At 37.3% G+C, this 12,533-nt stretch overlaps 1 protein-coding gene across 9 annotated transcripts in view; it reads left to right on the top strand.

Moving 5' to 3' along the window:
* Positions 1-12,533, top strand: part of GULP1 (GULP PTB domain containing engulfment adaptor 1) — a 138,749-nt gene that overhangs the window by 59,458 nt on the left and 66,758 nt on the right. For all 9 annotated transcript variants that reach the window (XM_085065972.1, XM_085065970.1, XM_085065975.1 and 6 more), the window contains one exon: positions 7,599-7,687. In XM_085065972.1, the coding sequence (XP_084922098.1) occupies positions 7,660-7,687 (28 nt within the window). In that variant the 5' untranslated portion in view covers positions 7,599-7,659. The remainder of the gene's footprint in view (positions 1-7,598; positions 7,688-12,533) is intronic.

Raw genomic sequence — 12,533 nt, forward strand, 5'->3', positions numbered from 1 at the left:
TATGTAATATGTTAATAAATGGCTTATGAGAAAATAACTTATGAGAAATTTTTACAATAGTGATTTTTTTTTTTTTTTTCATCATATAACCTTTAGCACTGGAGCTAAGTGATGGTCAGCATAGACATACTTCATAGCATTCTGTATGCCTAGAGTTTGTACAGGGATCTAGTTCCTCTTTGAGGGACAGTTGTGGGACAAGGGTCTCCAAATTAAAGAAAAACAATATGGAGTTTAAATTCTGCAGATAAAGAGGTTTAAATAAGGTATTGTATTGTACTCATATCTGTAAGAGGATGATTTCTGCTGATTTTGTATTGATCTTTTGCTGTAAAAAACATGTCCCATAAAAACAAAAGCCCAAAAGCTTTTCCTTTTAAAAGAAAAAACCCAAACTAATTTCAGAGTTAGGAAACCATTCGGAGTGTCATAGTTCAGATCCCTTGAGGAAAAGGTGATTGTTTTTATTCATTTTGCATTTATAATAAATTCGAATGAGCCTGTTGAGCTCCTGGAGAGAGGACTGCAGCCAAGAAAATATCCAGTGTCTGCTGTACAGGAGTAAAGAAAATAGAGGGCCATGTGTGGGGAGATTAAAGCACATTTCTCCTCATTCTTCCCTTGCAGGTTTTTTCCCTGGTACCTACCCTGAATTTTTCTGGTTGCTTTTGTCTAAACAGACATCTGGGGTTTTCACTTTGTCTTAATCGTCTTTGGAACATAAGTGATCAGCTTTTGAACTTCAATTAAGGTTAATGCACATTGAGGGAAGCATGTCAAGTGGTCTTCTGGGACCTGTTGAGCATATGTGCACAATGGTATTTCTGATGCACTTCTCAAGATATACTTTGGTAGAGCAGAAGAATGATGCCTTTTGTTAAACTCTTGTACCTCTATAACAGATCTGCTAAATATGATGAGTTTTACTCTAAGTGGATCTAAACCTATTTCTAAAACTGGTGTGCTTTATTTGGAAATTTACCTTCAGAATACCCAATGAGTCTTTTGGTCTCTGATTTTTTCTGTCAGCAGCACTTTTTACAGTGTGATTATGAAAATGCAATTAATGCAATAAATAAAACTGGAAAAAATTCAGAAGATTAATAAAAATTTGCTGCTGTTTTGAAACTCGAGAGTATCAAATACATTCCCTCCCCCTTAAAGAAAACACAAGGAAGGGCTTGAAAATAATCTGCCAGTAATTAAATAAATAGGTTCTCTGGATTGCTGTGGAGCAGTCAGCTCTTCCAGAGGAGAAACAGTGATGCCAGCACACAAGTAACCATTATCATTGTTAGGGAATATTTTTCTGTTAACTTTATCTATCCACCCAAGCAAGGACTGTGTGCAATTCTGGCAAATGATTCATCCTGTGAGTCAAAAGCTCAGGTGTCCAGTTATACTTTCCACCAGAACTGGTTTATTTTTAAGAGCTGTTCTGTGTTTACCTGTCCATGGTGGAGCACAGTGATGAATCTCATTCTGTTGCTGTTAAAAACAGAACACTAACCAAGCTCCCCAGGCACACCATCATCCATCTGAAAGCAGTGGGACAGGCAAAAATCTCACTCTGATTCCATCTAGATGATCAAATGGCTAATGGGATGTGAAATAGAGACCCTCTTGTCTGCAAGTGAGCAAGATGTTTGCCATCTGTCTGTCTTTTGGAAGCAGATGAAAGTGTCTGAGTACTTCAGGAGAGAACATGTGTAAAGCCTTTCTACTGGCTCTAAGTGTCTGACATTTGTAAGTTCTTGTACAGTGGAGTAAAAATTAGGCTGACAAGACTGAAATCCTTCATGTTTGACTCAACACTGGTGCTTGTGGACTGGAGACAAAAGAAAGCTTGTCTTACATCTTATATCCTATTATGATTATTCTGTCATAATGAACTAAATAATAGATCCAGTTTCTGCAGAAGAGGATGCTGTTGTGTTTGAAATGACTCCTTTTGTTTAAATAGCGTAAACTCCCATTTGTTCCATGAGTCATGTAATCCACTAATATATATCAGCATAAATGAGCATAATAAAAAAGTAATTGTTTACCATAAATGTGCTGGGAAGTGCAATATTTCTTTCAAACCATTAGGAACAATGTAATTTTAAGACATCTAGAGAACAATTTTTGTGGAACAAGTGTGTTTTCTGTTTGTCTGGGGTTTTTAAATGTTGTTCCATTAGCAACTTGTCTGAGGATTTATTGGTACTTGCAACAGTTTTAAACACATTTTCTTCATAGTTCTATTTCAATTTATTTTTGTTGTACTTATTGATGTTGGTATTTCTTCTTGCTGTAAAACAAAAGTTAGTGATAACCTTGCCTAAGGAATTGTTTTTGCTGTCAGCTGTCTGAGTGATATCCCCTTGTCACCTGTTTACTCATCTCTATTTTCATTTTTTTCCTATTGAAAGGAACAGATTATTTTAGGGAATGGAAGAGTAAAAAATCACTTAGAAAAGTTTTTGGGAAACTGCTATGAAATACTTGAGTTTCACATAGATTTTCTGCTTCCTGGCCTGTCTTTGATGTTGATATTTATAGCAAAACACTTCTGTCTGCTTGTCCTTGGTTTCTGTGAATACTTTTTTTGGCAGATCTACTGTATGAGGAATGCTTTACCTGTAGTCTGAAAGAATTCTTGCTGTGGCCTGAAAAGCACTTGTCACAACAGTACTACATTTATACTAGCTGAGAGAGGGGGAGAAAAATAAAGGGCATGTGTGACTCTTACACCTTCCTGGTAGATTGAGGAGCTTGGGGAGAGCAGGGTCATCTCAGAGTGCAGGAATATCTACACCCTTCAGATTAGGATGTTCCTGCCCATCCCCTCCACAGCCGGAGAGGCAGTGTGTTGGAAGGTGTGTTTCAGGGATGTGACTTCCAGCTGTTTTGGTGTTTGCCTGACTATTTCTGTCCTCTCTTCACTCACGGCAGGTGAGCCCCAGTGACACCTCTGGCACTCTCTTCATTCAGAGCTGCTTGGGCCCTGTCCCGTTGGGAATATTGACATCTGAACAGCAACATCTGCTTTGGTAGTGGGAAGATATGAGTTTTAGATCTATCTACCAGTTTTCCCCACCCTGTACTCTGCAAAGTTGAAAAACTATAAAAGTAACTGTATTTCTGCAGGTTCACCTTCAGCTGGAAAGTATGGATGCCACTTGGTTCTGGCTAATGAATGCTTTTGAAAATGTGGTGATGAACAAAACCTTAAAACTAAACTTTTCCAGTGACTGAATACTTTCCTTTATTTCTTTCCTTTAATTAATTTCCTTCATATTATTTACTTACTCCATTTGTGCTTCTGTGAGCTATAAAGCACAAGCATAGGCTAACAACTTCAGCTGACTGAAAGATTTTCAATGTTGGTGAAGCCCATAGAGCTGTGCTGGTTTTGAGTTATTTTTCCTGGAAACTTTTGTAGTGCTAAATTCTATTTAAATGCAGTTTTGGTTTACCGCCCTACAGACTGTTCTATTATTGTTTATAAACATAAAGGGCATATATGTTTTCATAACCATGATTGAAAGGGCTTGCTGCTTTCCAAGCATTTGGAAAGGCTGCATGACAGTGCAGGTTTGGGTCTGCACTAAAATATGTTCATTGATATGCCATTGTTAATTATTCTACTGTTTCAGGGGAAAAATGGTTGTGGCAAGTTAGTGTTTTAGTTACTTTCATACAAAAGGAAGGGAAAGTGCCTCCTGATATTAAGATGTTTACTTGGGCTTGTGTATTGCTTAATGCGGTCTTGTATTATCATAGTTTTTTTCTTTATGTCCCAAGTTATATTAGGGTAATATTTTCATGGACTTTTGGTCTAAATCAGAGAAATACTTACAGAGCTGTTACTATATTCCAGTTTCTCATCTTACATTCAGAAATAACTTTATAAGCCTGTCTCATTGCAAATCAATGAATCACACATTCCTGTGTGCTGCGGCCTGTTTTGAAACAGAGTTTGAGACATTTTGTGCTTCAGTCTTTCAGGAATGTTATCCAGTATGGTTGAAAGGCTGGGATCTGAGAGGGGGAAGAGTCTGAATCTTCACATCTTCTGAAGCTAAATTTGTCTTTGTATGGAACTGGATGTGTGTGTGAGAGGGAAGGGACAGATTGGACTTTTATTTTTTATTAAGGGGACTAGGTGGGTGAAACTTGTAGTTTTTAGGGAGGTTTTGTTTTAATTATTTGTGAAATGAAAAAGAAGAGTACAAAAGAAGGTTCAGGCCAGGTAGTTGATATAGCCCATGCCATTCAAAGGGACTGGCTGTGGGGGAAACCCCAAATAAGTCCTCAGGAATACCCAGTTTGTAAGAGGAAATACGAGACAAAGGAGACAAGTTACATTCATGGCTGGTTTCTTCCCCTTCCTGAGTATTTTCTCTCTTGGCTTCTCTTGAGACATCTCTCAATTTAGCCAACATATCAAGCCCCAGCATTCTGCAGGAACCCTCAGGCATGTGAAGATGCCTGTGTGAAGTGCAGTGCTGTTTCAGCAGGCAGGGAGAGCTGCAGCCTCTTGTGCTGGCAGCTGGAATTCTGCCATTCCCCTCCATTGTTCACTGCCTTTGCTGCATAAAGCACAGGAGACAGCGACCAACAGGATTGGCAGTGTTCAAAAGTAATTACTGAGTAGTCTCAGCTCCAAATCTTGCCACCCTTGCACTCCCCAGTCCAAACAGCTGCCAACATCACAGTCACCAAGGCCACTTGTTTCGTTGCCATTCTGTCACCCCTTGCCATTCTGCACTTTCCCCTTGCTGTGACAGCACCCCACCGTGAAAACCAAGGGGTAAATGACAGTAAAGAAAAAGGAGATGATGGTGTTTGCTTTCCTGTGACTACTTAAAGTTTGATATGACAGCTTAAACACCCACCTGCCCAGGACATAGGCCCATGTCAGTGTTCAGACTCTGGGTTTCATGTCTCTTCCTGCTCAGAGTGCTGGTCTATTACCGAGATTTTTTTAGTTCAACAGAATTATTTTCTAAGCCTTTCCTTTCTTTTTTCCTTTTGTTTCTTTTCCCTCTGCCCTGAAGGAAATAACCTGATATTGCCCAGATTTTCCCTAGTTTGTACCTGTCAGAACTCTTCATTTTTTGTCAGTTAACCATTTTCTGAAATCCTCCACGGAAGAGAAAACCTTCTGTTTCCCAGTACGTTTTGGTTTCTGGACCAAGCTGAAGAAAGCTCTTCAGAGTAAGGTGGAGAAACATTCTTTACCTAGGTGTGTCTTCCTGAGTGATGAGTAATGGAATGGCTTGGTCCACATTCCTATTCCCTAGTGCCTCTGATTGTTATGACTGCTTTACCCTTGAAAGTCAAGTGGTTTATGTGGAGGACTCTCCACTCATGCTCAGTGCTCCCTGTACCAGAATGGGATTTTCTGTCTTGCCTTCCTTTTGGTTCTTTACAGGCTGGTTTGTTCCAGTGGTTTTGTATGCTGAGATTTGTCAGAAACACAGTTGTTTGTTTTCTGCCAAAAAAACCTGTCTACCATCATTTTCAGAGAACAGCTTGCTTACTTCTTTTATTCTTTGTCATTGGAACATTGTGAACAAAGATACTGCAGGATATGTCTGAACATAACTTTGCTTTTCTGACTGAAAACTTACCAATGCTGTGTATGACAGTCTCATACCACCCTCATGCCCCAAGCCCAACTGAGGAGATTGAAATGAATGTTGTGGTGTTTGGGTTGGTCTTTTGTAAATAGAAAATCTTCGTGGAGCATTTAATTATCTGCTTTTTCAGCATCTAAGAGGCTGACGATTTTGTTCCTATTAGAGTTGGAGGGAATTGTGAATGCAGTTTTGTGTAACTAATTCTGCTTCCCTATTTAATAACATTTTCTGTGTGAAGTGGAAGTACACTGATTAAGTGTTTTGATATTGTTTGTTGCCTAAGCCACATCTGTGTTTTGTTCTACTGATGTTTTGTTGGAATTGAAATTATGAATGTAGTTTTGGCAATACTGCCCATTTTTAGCTAAGTAGCCAACAAATTTTGGCTTTTGTTAGTGTAGGTTACTTCAGTGGTAATGTACACTCGCTCTTGAGGAAGAAGCATATATTTAGGAAGAAGCATATATTTAGTTACACTCTTTTAAACAAAATACTTGAATGGTGATCTCTACAAACATGGCCAGCCAGCTGCCTTGTGATGTGCCTGCAGAGTTTCTATTTAGAAGATGCTCTGTGCAGTAACCATCTCAAATATGTTCCTTAGCAATCTCTTGGATGAGGATAGGAATACACAAAAAAATGGCATTCTGAAAAAGGACGTATTCCAATCCAATTCCCTCCATTCCCATGGGATTGTGGGGAGAAGAAGTCCTGCTGCATCAGTGATTAGCTGACAATAAAACTGAGGTTTTGTTGGTTTTTTTGCTTTTTAGCTGTAATCGGCCATGTGTTCCAATTTGAAAAATATCAAATATTTATGTGGAAATGTGGGTATAATGGCTTTAATTGGTATTGAACTTATTTGAACAAGAGGGGTAAGCACCACAAGCATTCATGAGCAGCATAAAATATCTTGAATTAATTTGTTGGTCATCTTAATGCTGACATTTGAAATACTGGCCTAAGTTTGGGTTTTATTCAAAGCCAGAGGTACTGTTCTAGTTGATTAAAAAAATCAGCTAATTGCAAGGTGTTTTGATTTTCGTTTTTTACAATCCAATATCTTCTCTTTTTCTTTGACTGTACTACTTGGAAAGCAGAGAAAGAGAAGGGACACTGGTGCAACTTTTGCTTGGAAGATCTGAACAGAATGAAAAGTAGTATAATGGGAATATCTTTATATGTGGTTGTAAAAGGAAAAGGTCTACACTGCAGAATAGGATGGTCTTGAGTAGCTTCCTATGCAAGGGATTTTGTTTTGTTATATTGATAAATAGTAAAATTCAAAAATAGTATTCCATGTCAAAAATTAAGTAAGAATTTACAAGTGTATCCATGATTTTAAGGGAAGAAAATATAAGTTACTGTACAATCTGAGGTAAATGAGGTAGATCTTTTTAAGGGAAGAAAATACATATGACTGTACAATCTGAGGTAAATGGAGCAAGAAGTTAGTAGCACTGATAGGAGGTAATTTTTCGGTGTTGAGTCCCTGGGTGCCGAAGAGTCTATATATTGTATTTTTTTTTTTCCCCTAATGTCAAGCCCATGTGAAGACAAAAGCCCAGCCTGAAATAATCTGACAGCCTAAATGACCCAAAACAGGGCACTGCAAATGTGAACTGAGGGTTTTTATGGAGTCCTGTAGTCAGCATTCATTTTAAAGCTCTCTTTCCAACCTGTTTGTGTGTGGAATTTGTCTTCACGTATATTTACAATACCACCTGCTCTGTGCCTCTGAAATCTTAGTGAGAAGAGCCTAAAGGACCTTAAAATGTCTTTCTGGGTGTTTTGGACACAGATCTTCTCAACACTGAGATCTTTTCCTCAGCAAAGCACATCCCTGCTTTATTTCTCAGAATTGTTTCAGAAACCTTAGGATCATTTGCACTGTCTTTAATATGAAGATAAATAGGACTTCAACTATAGTAATGGAATTTTCTGTTTTCTTATGTGTGTTGTTTGCAGGTTAAAGTGGGGAGGAAGAAACCAAACCCAGAAGCATCATTGACTGGATAGATTTTCCAACATGAATCGTGCTTTCAGCAGGAAGAAAGGTAAATATTTTAGCTTATATTTCATGGAGACATAAATAACCTTTAAAAATAATTTAGAATATTAAGAATTATACAAGGAAGAAATAAATTATTGAACTAAATTATCTAGGTAGAAATGAGCAGCCTTCTAGAAGACATACAGAGCAAAGCATTGATTGATAGGTACAGAGCTTTCTGCATTGTAAGGATTAAGTTGAATTTTGTATTTTTTTATTCCAGGATGTGTGTACATACACACACACACACATAAATATATACATAAAATGCATACATTGTTGTCTTTTTTTTGCCTGCATACACCAAAGGATGTGCTGGAGGCTTTTAAAACCTCTAAGAGTCAGTGACTTTTCTTTATTCATTGCATCCTTATTCTTGGAGAAGCTGTTTTTTCAAACTGTGTTTAATATACTTGAAATATCTCATGCAGCAGGATATTTTTTAGCTGTAAGAAGCTATTCTGGATTTGTAGCAATCTGAAATGGCATGCTTTCCAAAAGGATATCAAACCACTAAATATTCAGAGCTATAGATGTTGCTCCTCTGGCTTGCTTAGTCTCTTTTCATGGTCTGTTTATGATTGAACATAAGTCTTTAGAAGGAGCATTAAAGGTGCAGCTTTTTTTACTGACAGCTTTGTTGCTCTTTCCCCCATTTGTTTGTAAGGTAGAAAATGCTCAGGAGATCTCATTTCTTTATTTTTCACATTCTCTTCTAAAGGTCTTTAAGTGTGATACACACTGAGGTGAAGCCCTTGCATTAATAAGTAGCTGTAACTTCAGTTGGAACTGAGTGTAAATATTTTATGTAACAAAAATTTCTGCTTTGGCATCAGCATCAAAGCTGGAAATAAAAGGACTCTGCACACCTTAGGCCAGCCTGAAATGACAGCATCACTGCATCCTTGTGTATCTAGTTAATTTATTTGTTAAAGCCAGATGAATCAAGGTCAGAGAAGTGTCCAGATCAGCACATGATCACAAAAGGAAGATACACTTACTCACAAAAGCTGCAAAATAGGCTGAAAGATCACTGAATGCCCCAATAGCAGGAAAAATAAGCTTAAGCCCAAAGCCTGTGCTCTTCTTCAGCACTGATATATTCCCTTGTGTAGTTATTTATAACCTCTCTGTCAACAGATCTATACTTTTCACATGCTCAATAATGTTGCCAAGCTTCTTCCAGATCATTTGACAAACCATTTCTATATTCTTTAATTGTGGAATTGTGGATTGATTTATCACAACTGAGAACGAAACTTGGGGGTTGTAGATTGTTTTGTTTAGGAGACCATATAATTATTCCTTTTTCTTTTTCCTGATGACTTCTGATCATGTTTAAAACTCAGCCTGCCATGTTTCAGAAGCAGACCAGTTGTTGTATTGGATATTTTTTCAGAGTTTTGACTTGGATCCAGAGTGCTAAAATGGTCTGTCACTATTTCTTATTGCCCATGGCAGTTTTTGTCTCTTGCCTTTATCATCAGGTTGTGAAGTTATATTCTCAGTTTCCTGGGATCATTTTATGGGTTTTGATTAATTTCTTTCTTTTTTCATTTCTTCATAAGAAAATTCTTACTGACCTTACCTAAATTTTTGGAGTTTCATGTATTCAAAGATATTTGCTTTGTTGTTCAGTTAATTTTGTGTGCTCTTCTCTGTTGCTTACCCCAACAAGAGAAAAATATTATATATAGAAGCTGTCAGGCACAATGAAATGCAATTAGTGTGGATTCCTAATAATGGTTCAGAACCTGAGGAGAATTAAGAATTCAGTGCTGTCATTTATTTTACTCATAGTAAGACTTGTGACATTTCTATTCTCATATCCTAGGGAAAAAACAAGTTTCAGTTTAGCAATTGTCAAGAATATGTGAAAATTATGTATTTTTAATGTAAATTGAAGTTCAGAAGAGCTTGGGTCTATCAGTGTTCACGTGTAATAACTGCACTTAAAAACAAACAGGTTCAAACAGGTTCGATTGCTGAATTTCCTTTATTGCATATGATTTTTCCCCCCAAGGCCTTAGAGATACAGTGATTTCTGTTTCTTGATGGGTTATTTGTGGGTTTCCGCTGTTCTCAAGGGTGTGGATAGTTTGAGGAGTTAACTCTGTGATTACTGTGGCTTCCCAAGCAGTTCATGCTAAACCCAAACCAGGTAGGGTTTGTGTGAATTACAAGTTTGCACTGCTCTGGTACCTTGAAGCTACAGAAACTATGGTCTTAAATATACAGGATTGTGAGGGGAATTTCAATAGATGTAGGTGATACTTTGATAATGGCAGCAGATAATTATATCTGAATTGGGCACATTTATATAATCAATGTTCCCTAATGTTGACTGTGATGATCACCCTGTACAAGTCCTTTAGTAGGATGCTGATAGGGAAGGTAGTTGCTAGTGCCATGGCTGTTATCTTTTCTCACTGGGCAAACTGGGGACTAGAATGGCTGGGACTGTGCTGCTCCTGCTGATTTTTGTGCTTGCTGTTTCTCATGCCATCACCTGATTCAAGCAACAAAACTTTCCTTGTAAAGGTTCACGAAGTTATTTGATTTACAGACGTTGGTAGACAAAGCAAGAAAATAAGTTATAAAAGAAGCTTTATTTTTTTGCCCTTTTTTTCTGTTGGAGGCTGGATAGCAATGTGTGCTTTCACAAAAGAACTGCAATGAATTGTGAGTTGCGAAGACAGCAAGTGAGCTCTTTTTAAAATCAATCCTGGTCCTTTACAGGCAAAACTTTCCATAGATAAGATGTGTGGGACGAGTGTTTATTGAGAGACTCTGTTATGGGAACAGCAGCTTTGTCATAAATCAGAGCAGTGCTCTTGAGAGCACAGACCTTCCCTCTCAGCACTACCAGCACCTCATTTTGCAACACAATTTTCTACTACAGATATCATACCTAGAGCCAGTACACAGTGTAAGTTTATTTTTGAGGGTCATGTTTTGGGCATGAGACAACCACTTCAGCTGACAAGGTGTGCTGAGTGCTCTGGCCTTAAAAAAGTGGTAAAACCATTGCCTGTCTGACTGCCTGAGATTAGGTACAAACCAGAACTAGACACTTTGTATTTCAGTTGGAATTATTTTTACTTGTCTAATAGTCATTTTAGTTGAAGGCTTGATTGATATGCTTAAATGTCAAATTGAAAAAAATCAAGCTTTTCATCTTTCATCCTAGTAGACACAATGAAAAATATGAGAAAATGTAAAGTTTAATTAAATTCAGCTTGTTTCAGAAAGTACTTACCCAGGAATGATAAATAGATGGAGTCTTTCAGCAGTCCAGGTGTGATATCTGTTCTCTTCTGTTACCTATGAGCTTCTATAACAGGGAAACAAATTCAGGCACTAATATTGATGAAAAGGTTCATTTTAGGTTTAAAGCTGATATCAGTAGTTGCTGGTTTAAATTGCATGTTTTAATATGGGGAAAAAAACCCATTCAAAGCAACATAGCATCTCTCTTGATTTCAGTACAGTTTGGTTGGACTAACAAATAGGTATGTATGGAGAAAATTCTCAGTTGCAGAACCACTATTGGACTGTAGAAACTGTACAAAACCATTCTATTTTGCATTCATTAATCGATGACTGCAGTAAATTTCATTGGGAAGATGGATTGTTTTTTTTGTAAGGATTTATTTCCTTCTCTCACAAAAACAAATTGATGAATGATGTTATGTATGTTCTTGTTGCTTTGTTATTACAACAAAGCTTGTGAAAACATTTGTGTATCTATCACACTATCAGGAGATTCCTTTTGTCTGATTTGGGGAAGGGGTTTTGAAGAGTCCTCTTTCTCATTTAATTTTTCCTTTAAAGGCAGGTGTGCTAGCATGCTCACTTTGAAATGCTGTGGTGCAAAAAGTCTGTAGTGCAGGTGGAAGCCTGTTTAATTTGAAATATGTGTCTATCTTGATAAATTCAGTCACTCTTAAGTAGCTTAGGGATATCAGTGTAATTCTCCTGCAAGAGATCTCTCTAAATCCTACATTGTTCTGTAAATTTTTCTCATTCTTAGTGTATTTGTGTCTAAACTGAATTACTTCCTGGTTCGTAATTTAGACTTGATTTTGTGACATGATTTGTTTGCACATTTTACTGATCCTGTATCCTTCTATTCAAAGATGCTAGTGTAAGAACTGGTGCAAATAAGTAAGCAAAAAATAACTAGTATTTCCTGCCTTTTGCCTCATTAGAAATATGAAAGAAAACTACTGTTCTTCCAGACAGACATATCTAAATATGCCATGACTGTAATCCAAACCCTCTGTGAGCAAAAGATTGAAAGTTTTTGAGTGACACAAAATAGTGCTAAAAATGTAGTTATACGTGTCAACCCAATTACAATGGCTGAAATGGGTGAGGTTGTGGAGGATGTAGGAGTTGAGTTTAGTCTTTTCTTTATTGCACCCCAATGGTCCTCTTTCATCCTCCTTCATAAAGAATGTCAGCCTTATATTTCTGATGACATGAAGTTCAATCTATGCAGGAATCTAAATTTTCTGGGATTTTTTCCATATGGTAGCAGTTAATAAGGTGGATAATTGCTGCAAATTACCAGCTCCTGAGATGTAGATGGTCTTTATAATGCTAAATAGAATATAGCAAAGCAATGGCCTGTTTTAAATCATAAGTTTGAGCAATAACATTTCTGTGCAATGGCTTTTTATGGGTCTTATTTATGCAAGTGTAGACAGATGCATTTAATGGCAGGGGCTGACATATACAAAACTGCAATCAAAGGTTATGGGATGCTCTTTCATGTGAATGGACTGACTATAATATGATCTTTATTTTTATTATAAACATATGCTGCATTCCAGACATGACAAATG

The sequence above is a fragment of the Lichenostomus cassidix genome, chromosome 7, assembly GCF_008360975.1.
Source record: "Lichenostomus cassidix isolate B80296 chromosome 7, HeHo_3.0, whole genome shotgun sequence".
Classification (NCBI taxonomy): Eukaryota; Metazoa; Chordata; class Aves; order Passeriformes; family Meliphagidae; genus Lichenostomus; species Lichenostomus cassidix.